The sequence below is a fragment of the Anneissia japonica genome, unplaced genomic scaffold (genome assembly GCF_011630105.1).
Source record: "Anneissia japonica isolate Jap-2015-1 unplaced genomic scaffold, ASM1163010v1 scaffold3782_len1007564_cov172, whole genome shotgun sequence".
Lineage (NCBI taxonomy): Eukaryota > Metazoa > Echinodermata > Crinoidea > Comatulida > Comatulidae > Anneissia > Anneissia japonica.
In genome coordinates this window covers 867,177-876,601 of record NW_022716546.1, presented here as the reverse complement: position 1 = coordinate 876,601, position 9,425 = coordinate 867,177, and the positions used below count along the sequence as shown (strand labels likewise).

Sequence of the window (9,425 nt, the reverse complement as noted above, 5' to 3'; positions counted from 1 at the left end):
TCTATCAAACTCAAACTACCTGGTCTTCCAGTTGCCACTCACTTTTCCACTAATAACCACTCTCTGAAGGACATTCAAATTACCGGACTGACTTTGTGCAATGGATCGGATAACATGAAGAGAAAAACAGAAGAACGTATTATATATAAGCTTGGCACCCTTGCACCCAATGGACTCAATATATCATTTAAATCTTTTAGAAACTAATATTTATTATAGGCCATTTATACTCATTATGATTATTTTATTCGATTTATGATTTTTATAGGCTCTCCTTTATATGTCTATACTGATTATTATGATTATCATTCGTATGATTTCTTATAGTTATATTTGATTTATGATTTTTATAGGCTCTCCTTATATTTTCATTGCTGTCTTATTTATCATATCAGTTATACTATATTTAATTATACATTGCTGTGTTATACTGTTATTATTCATTTTGGCGCCATTTTGGCTATGCTTTGGTTTTAGCTTTTTTGGGGGAAGGTTTCCTCCCTACATTGTTCTATTGTTTTATGCTTTGTTTTATTTTCTGGCTTTTCATTGGCCACTACGTATTGTACTGCCACCTCATTGGTGCATTCCATAGTTTTTTAAGCCATGTTTTGAGCCTTCTATTTACTATATATATTTTTCTCTCATCATATTTTTCTTCAGCTTGACAAAGGTTGATAACCGAAAACGTTTGCTCACTATTAAATAAATATATACCTGGCAACTTATTACCTTCTCTCCGGAGTTTTTGTTTTTAATTTATACTGTCTCTTATACACATCTAGATGTGTATAAGAGACAGATATATATATATATAGGCAAAATACTGAAAAAACAACAATGCTGTGGGAAACAATTTGAGACCAAAAATTTGGTGTGTGTATGACATTCGGTTAGGGGTATATGCTACAGGGTGCCGGTACCTTTGGTCAAAAGTCAGAAGTGTCATTTTCATGCTTTGGTAATAAAGTGCAGAACTTGGTCCTTAGCTGCTAGCTCTACTAAAGTGACAGAAAGGATCGATGAATGTTAGTCACTGAAGAAACGTCACTGAAATAATAATAGGCTAACCTGGACATAAGAACCGAACTCTGTAATCAGTGCAGGAGTTTCCATTTTCAGACAGCCTACACGTGAGACCAATGGAGAGGCTGCAGGTAACAACTTCACCAGTTGACGTATATGGTTGACCGGCTATGGTCTGGCACTCGATTGCTACTGGGTCCTCACACATTGTTGTTGGGTTTTCCTATTTATGTCATGAAACATAATGTTATTAAAATAAAGCCCTACCTAATATTTCAAAAGTAGTTATAAATGTGAGTATTTTTGTTAAATATAATCCTTTACACCAAATAATAGTTACGTTTGAAATTAAGTCTAAATGTAATGAAGGATTTTGATGCATATGTGTTTTATTTGAATTAAACAAGTAGCCTTTAAAGATACATATCTAATTACGCTCATTTCAAAGCATAAAACTACATTGGAATACCGCGGGTCTCAATAAACGTCTAGGAAGAAATGTACAACATGGATCATCAAGTCTTGATTGCCCGAGTGAATATCAATCCATATTTCATATTGTGTGAATATAATGGCTTTTACTGGCGTTTTCACTAGGCCAAATAATCTTTACGTATCGCATTTCGTAGCCGTGCCTAAGTCGTTTTTGCAGTTTTATATGGAAGCCAAAAAGAGCAATATTTATCGTACAGTTTTGCCGTTTTATATGGGACGCCAAACGGTAACTTTTAAACACTGTTGACTTTCAAACACACTCGGTTTTCAGGCACACTCGGTTAACAAACACTGTCGATAATTTACAGGAAAACTTTGCTTTAGCTACCCCTGACCAAAAATATGTTATATTGTAGGCATACATATTGTAATTATTAGGAAGGTTTTGAATGCGAACGCATAACGGTTAGTGTGACAAATACGTCATCTTTATGACGTCATACGCCGGTTGCTATCTGCTAACCGTGTGGACGATACGTGTATCTCATTACTACACGTAAGTGAAAAATGCGTAGGAAGATTTTGGATTTCTAGTAGAATATTGTGTTTTTTCACATTTTATATAAGTTTTAAAAATAAATGTATCTTTGAATACGTACGTGCCATTTTTGTGACTTTTGAAAACGGCAAGTTATGATAGGATGCGTCTCATTTTAGTGTATTAAAACGTCGGTGCATGGTGGTACGGGTGTCGGGATTTTTGTGTAGGTCTAGGCCTAGCTTATAGGATTGCGCTAGCCATGGTCATAAACAATAGGGCCTATCACAAAACAGATTATTCTGGCCAGCAAGGAAAGGAGTATTATTCGACTACTAATTCTAATTTCCAAACCCTTGCATACAAAAACTTTAGGTCATGCCAAGATCTAATTTTGAGAAGCATGATGAAAAAGGAAAACGGAATAGGCCTATACATAGGCTAAAACCGTACGCTTAAATTTTGTTGTGAATGCGAAAAACACAGAATGGCTGAAAACAGTTACGGATAGCTAAACGTATGCGTACACGTATTCGTTCACGTGCAGAACCTCTCTAATGTTATTTGATGGAAAAAATACAAGGTATTTCACCATACCAGATAAGACTACTGCTGTTTCATCTCACTTTAGTGGTTTCTAAATATTGTTATGTTATGACAACTGCTATCAAAACCATGCAACCTATCTTCTTTTAGTGGTCATATTGTTCTTTTTGCAGAAACATAATTATAAACTTTAACAGCTTTTAGATTGTCTTCTCTAAGTCAGGAAGAAATATGGAATACTTACTCAAAAATTAACGTGATGTTCTTCACAAATAATGAAGATCATGTTAAAACCAAAATCAACATTGCTCATACCACATTAGAGAATGGGCAAAAATTTGGTGTTACCTTCACCTAAAAAATGAGTCAAATACAGAAATCACAAGTAGGCTTATAGTCTGACATCAGTAGCACTCGAAAAAGTACAAAAAAATATGGAGTGACAAAAATATCACTAGAAAAACAAAAGTACAGCTGCTCCATACTTTAGTGTTTCCAGTCCTTATTTATGGTGCAGAAACTTGGACAATAAAAGCAGAGGATAAAGGCAAATTGAGGCATTTGAGATGCGCTGTAACTTATCATGGCTAGCAAGATCCGGAATACTGAGGTCTTACGACAGATAAACACAGCCTTACAGATTAAAAACAGATTGAAACTAGTATTGTCAAACAGAGATTATCATGGTTTGGACATGTAGCCAAAATGGGAAATGAGAGAATCGCTAGAAAGAAGTTGATAGAAAAAGTTTGGTGGAGAAATAAGCGGGAAGACCTCGTGTTCGATGGGAGAAGTGCATCATAAGATACTGCGATTCTTTCCAGAAAGCATGGCCAATGACAAAATGAGGTGGAGAAATTTGCTTATGGAGCCAACGTCCAGTAGGATAAGGAGGAAGAGGAAGAGCGAGAAGATTGTTTTTTATCCAAAATAATCGTAACTTTCACTTACTAGAGGGTATGAGAGCAAGGCGTACGTGTGCACCCTCTAATATATTTAAAATTAAACATATAAGAAATAATAAACGGGAACACAACATGTATTGTCATCAACACCACCACTTAGGCATGTCACAAATATAACAGGGCTTAAGAAGTATATGACGGGAAAATAAGCACAAATAACTAACTTACTGATAATATTACCGATATGGTTTCATGATCTCCAGTTCCAGATGGATTATCTCGGTCATACCATGGGGTCCATGTTTCTGAATTAATAATAATTATCGATTAAATCTCCTTCCATAATTCTTATAATATTTTTCATAATAAAAATTCTTTTTCTATCAAAAAAGGTAATCTTTGCTCTTATACAAACCACCTCACTCCCATCTCTCTTCTGTCGATCTAGGTTATTCCTGACAAAATTATCAAACCGTTGCATTATATTACTAATTTGACATAGCGCCCTTTGAAAGAAAGCATTATCGAAGGTGCTCATCGAAATTTGAATTAAAGTCCATAAACTTGTTGAAATAGGTTTTTAGTTTTCAATTAGGCTCCTCCGCCTAACCCCACCCACCTCCCCGACCACTGGCCCCGCCCTATGAATGACGCTGTCAAACCTGCTCTTGGTAAAATATAAACTTGCAGCTCTTGTTCTGGATTCTTTGTAACTGTTTAGTATCACAGTCTGGAAATCCGATAATATATTTGCAAAATCGAGGTGTAAAAATTAGCATTAATTATTATTATTAATCGCAAACGATCGTTGACGTAAATATATTTAATCTCTTTTATTTGAATATTTGTATACTCTGTTCAATCTCTACGTTTAATATTTCAATAAATCTTTTCTCAATTTAAATGTCTATCTCGCATTTCTTTTAAAATGTTGGTTCTCTTTTCTAAGCCAGAATGTGACGGCGGCCACTTTGTTCATGTTGAGTACCGTAAATACTCTGCAGTGCTTAGTCGCCTTGTCAGCACTCTAGTAGTTTAATAGCTCTTTGGTTGGTGTTCAAATAATATCCAAGTTTAACGTTTGGTATCAAAAAAGGACATATTCCTCTTACCATTAAATCTTAGGCAAGGGTGGCGCCAGCGTATGGGGAGAGGAGGGGGATGGCGCCACCAGTCGGGGGAGAGCTGTCGCCCCTCCCCCACTACCATTGGCGAGAAAACCAACAATTCGTCGGCGAGACATAAAATTAGACGGATATTAATATACACAATTTTTTTTCCCCAGCAAAAAACAAAAACAAGGTTAGGAATGCGTTCTAAAATGCATGTTTAAACACGCATTCGTTATAGGGTTGGCGTTCAGAAAACACGTGTTTTGTGGTACACTTTTCAGCTGAAACGCAATAACGTGTTAGTCATGACCCGTCGGTGACCCACATTGACCTCTTCGTTGATTCGATCGCTCGTTCGCGGGAAATTCGGGGCGAAGGAAAAATTAAACCAACAGGATTGACGTGCGGCTTACCAAAATATTGTCATAATTCGTTGTGTGTTGTTTACTTCTTTCGCCCCATGCGCTGTAGCTCACAGGAAGTAAGGTCAACTTAAACTTCCGTAGGTAATCGTCATTATAATCTTTGCCCATCTATCTATGCTCACGTTACTGCGTTTTTATTACTTGTACTTTTCACTAGAAACGCGTTCCGAAGGAATTTAACCGTTTAAAAAACACGTGTTTTTAGCGTTATACAGCAGAAACATGCCATATATGACAAATACATATCTGTCTTACATTGATGTCGATGATTACTAGGTCTCATAATCTTAAAAAAAAACATACAGTTTGTTTTTCTCACCCGATGAACTGCTTGAATTAACCGACGGAGACTGCTCTCCAAAACGCCTGGCCCTGGTCCTTCCAGTCGTGTCTCTGGTCATCGCTAATTACTACCAAGTTATGCTGAGTAGTTACAATAATATGAATACGGTTTCAACTTAAAGCAACCTATCAACAATTAGGCCTCATAGTCTATCCCTAACTAATTTTAGTGGATAGAAAACCACACAACGCGAGGCGGGGTATTGGTTCCGTTTGAGCTTAAAACATTTTACAACTAAACACACATCTCAGATGTATTGCTTTGTTTGACTTAATTTTAGATTTCTTTTATTATAATTGTATATATGTGTATGTGTATTCTGCCGTGATTTGGAAAAAGGCATTATCTCCAAAATCCTAGTTTTGAATGAGCAATACGCCTTTGTACTGGAAATAAATTCTAGTATTTTTTTTTTGGCAAATATACTAAATATACAATTAAAAAACATAACAAAATAACTTTCATGGTAATTTTTGTTCCTATTTAAATGGAGATAATGTACTATTCCAAATTTTAACAGGAGCCAATGGTGCGTGAAAAATCTGTTGTTAGGCATTATCTCCTGTTTTTGCAGTGAAATGTGTATCTTACGTAGCCAAATTACAGTAATTCTGACAAACGGGTAAGGCCAGTGTCAATTACATATATTTCCCAAAATTTAGACCAAATAAAGTTAAAATTAATATTAAAGTATCCATTTCTAGTCAATTTAGGAGCCGTCATTGTATTTTAGTCGCATAAAAATACATTTAATAATAATATTGTTCAATATAAGCTACTTACATAATACTCAATCAGAATACAATGAATATTGATATATGTTGGTTATATTATGAAGAATAACATTAATGTACTTAATAGAACCCCTAATTTTTTTTTACGAACGCTTTAAAATCATACAAAAGTTAAAGTTACATATTTCGAATCTTCATTTATTTACGTATCATGTAAAAAGTGCCCAAATACTTAAATTATACTCTTTAATCTATTATTCGAAATTAAAGACAATATTCAGTGAGGTAAATGAGAGGTTCTATAAAAATCGTGTGGTAGATAAATATGAATCTAAATGAATCAAAGTTAGACGAGTTTTAGGTTTTCTCTTTTTTTTTTTTTTTTGACAACATTAGTTTTACCATGCATTGAAGATAATGAAATATTCTTTTCTTAATTTTTATTGTGATTTTATTATTTTAACTTAATTGAAGATAATGAAATATTTTTTTCTTTACTTTTATTCTGATTTTACCATTTTTTTATCAGCGTTGAAGATAATGATATTTTCTTTATTTTATTTGGATTATTGGATCATTAATCTATTAAATCAACAGGCATGTTTCTCCAAAAGGCCTTTCTATTCTCGATCATTAGTGGTAGAAGATTCTTTACTATGCCATTTTTTTATTTTACTTTTGCAGCCGGTATGCCTCTGGGCAGAACACGGTTACCAGGGAAATATGTGTTTTCTTTGATTGCTTTATTTATCTTTTTCCTTAGAAATTCGCCCAATTTATATACATCTTCTTCGTGGCACAATTTCTAAAATAACTTGGTTTCTCCTTTCTGAAACATTACTTCTTTCACATCATGCAGCTTTGGAATCATTATGTTCCTTCCATTCCCTTATCAATTTTGTATAGAATAAAGTCCGTCGCTTGCATAACTACAGCATTCCAAGCTTTATCAACAACTTCTTGAAAGTCATGGCCATCGAATATGTTCTTACTTCTCTGTCATCTGACATAAAAATGTGTGTGGTTTCCAGGTATATTAGTTGCACTGTATTAGGCCTACCATCTCTATCAACTTCACTAACTTCAACTTCCATAGGTTTTTATTGTATTTACCTTGATTTTATATAGAATTTAATTATTTTCGATTTAATTTATTATTGTCATTGTTACTAGGCCTAAGTAAGCTGACTTTCACAAGTGAACTTTTTATAATCAATTTATATTTTATTTAAATTTTTATTTTATTTATTTATTTTATTTTTATTTTTTTATTATTCGTTTGTTTATTTATTTATTTTTTATTTTATTTATTTATTTATTTTTGTTTATTAGGCCTAAGTATAAATATTCACATATAAAGTGAATTTTTGTTGGGCATTCATTTATATTCTCTTATATTTTAAATTTTTTAATTAATCCAACATCTAAGTCTTTAAGTTTCTATATAGTTTAATTCGTGTAGTTTTTCTGCTTATCTTCTATAAATTGTATTAAGCTGTATAGAGGAGTTGTTTATATGGGCTTTTGCCCGCTCAGCAACTCTTGCTTGCTTTTTTTGTGTTTCATTTACTTTATTAAATTGTGTATGTAATCGATGTTGCAAGTGAAATAAATGTTGATTTGATTTGATTTGAACGAAAGCTATGACTATTATTACCCAGTTTTTGTTTTGAGACAGACAACAGTTGTCCATCCAAAATATAAACTTTGTTTTATCCATGTACTTCCTGTGTCTGATAGACTGGATATAAAAGCTTGCAACATCCTCAGCATCACGACCCGTGATACACTCATTACATAGCATGCCCACTGATTGGTTTAAATTTCCCTTTCCCAAGTGCAAATGTTTCGTAAAATTGTACCACAATCGGTTTGTGCTGAACTGACACTTTTTACGTCTGGGGATGCACGGCAACATGATGACCTTTTGCATGTCGGTTAAAACAACTACTTCTTTTGGAGCCTACAGTCTATCCTCACTTTCATAATACATTCTAGCAATGTTAACAGGTCTTTTATGATCTCTCTGATTATTACAAACTTCACATTCGATATTGGACTCTGCATTTGTTATATCTGTTGAATTTGGTTGTTGATTTTCTGTGTTGGGGTGTTGAGCAACGCAGGGCTCTGCGTGTTCGATAGACTGTTCACACTCCTCTTCCCCAAGTTTGGCAAAGCTTATTTCTATCTGTTTAATGACATTTCGGTATGCGTTATATTTACAAATTCTAGAATTTCGTTGGTTAAAGTCCTCGTACAACAAAAAATGTTTGAACGGATTTACAATGTACATGTGTTTTTCAATTTTATGCTCATGGATATTGTGTATATTATGCACACATTTTATGTGCGATTTTTTCACCAGTAAGTTTATAGTTTAAGATGACACTGTAGTTAATATTGCCGGGCTAAACATATACTAGGTTTACTTTTTTTATTATTATTATTATTTGACTTTTTTATATATAGTTTTAGTTTAAGTATTCTCTATTTACTTTGCTTGTCATTGATTGTTCTGGACGCATATTCCATTTAAGTAGTGTTCCACTGATAAAAAGTGTAGTTAAAAATGAATTAAGCAGTAGGCTTATATTTCTAAATGAAAAGTCACTTACCGGATTGTGAAAATCTGAACAATGTAACACCGAACACTAGAATAAGGGTTTGAAACATAACTTTACCAGTTACCAATATCACAACTCGTAGTCATGCATCATACAAAACAGCAATACTCTCTTGTTTATGGTTTTATCAATATTTCGGCATTGTTACGTTTCTGTAATCTTGCAATAATGTTATCGGATCGTTCAGTAAGCTTACATTGATATATACAGCTCTACTATGTTCATGCTAATATTTCAAGGACGTATATGGAATTAACGATTTATTGGGTTTCAAATCTATATTGGAACGTATGCAGATAAAGAATTTGTTATAATTATTTGTTTCTTTTCATGATGGACGTTAATAAATGAACCGTAATGATATTGTAATCGCTTAATAAGCATTTTTGTTGATTATATATCGATTATCTATATCACTTTTGAAGCCGATAAACTGAGTCTCACGCTAAATCGACTAGGCTGACTTTATGCCTTGAGTAATTTCTGCTAGCCTGGAAGGAAAGTTGTGGCTGCTATGAGTGTTCATGCAAAACATAATAAAACACAAAACTTATTGATAAAATTGAAGCAACTGCAGGATACCCATGAAGTTTACTTGTCATGGAGCTGGAGTAAAAATGAGTACACTAACGACGTGGTAGCTTTACTTAAATTTAGATGAGCGAAAACAAAAAAATTATACTACAACATTAACTTTGTTAGGCCTACTATCGAAAGACCCACTGATTAATCTC

At 33.7% G+C, this 9,425-nt stretch overlaps 1 protein-coding gene across 4 annotated transcripts in view; it reads right to left on the bottom strand.

Moving 5' to 3' along the window:
* LOC117109750 (C-type lectin mannose-binding isoform-like) overlaps positions 1-8,872 on the bottom strand; it is a 14,910-nt gene extending 6,038 nt beyond the window's left edge. Inside the window, exons 1-4 of one of the 4 annotated variants that reach the window (XM_033252157.1) lie at positions 8,683-8,794; positions 5,307-5,410; positions 3,679-3,755; positions 1,072-1,249 (exon numbers count right to left, since the gene is read on the bottom strand). In XM_033252157.1, coding sequence (XP_033108048.1) covers positions 1,072-1,249; positions 3,679-3,755; positions 5,307-5,388 — 337 coding nt within the window. In that variant the 5' untranslated portion in view covers positions 5,389-5,410; positions 8,683-8,794. The other 3 variants (XM_033252158.1, XM_033252159.1, XM_033252160.1) reach the window with 3 other exon arrangements.
* Between the last annotated feature and the right edge of the window lie 553 nt (positions 8,873-9,425).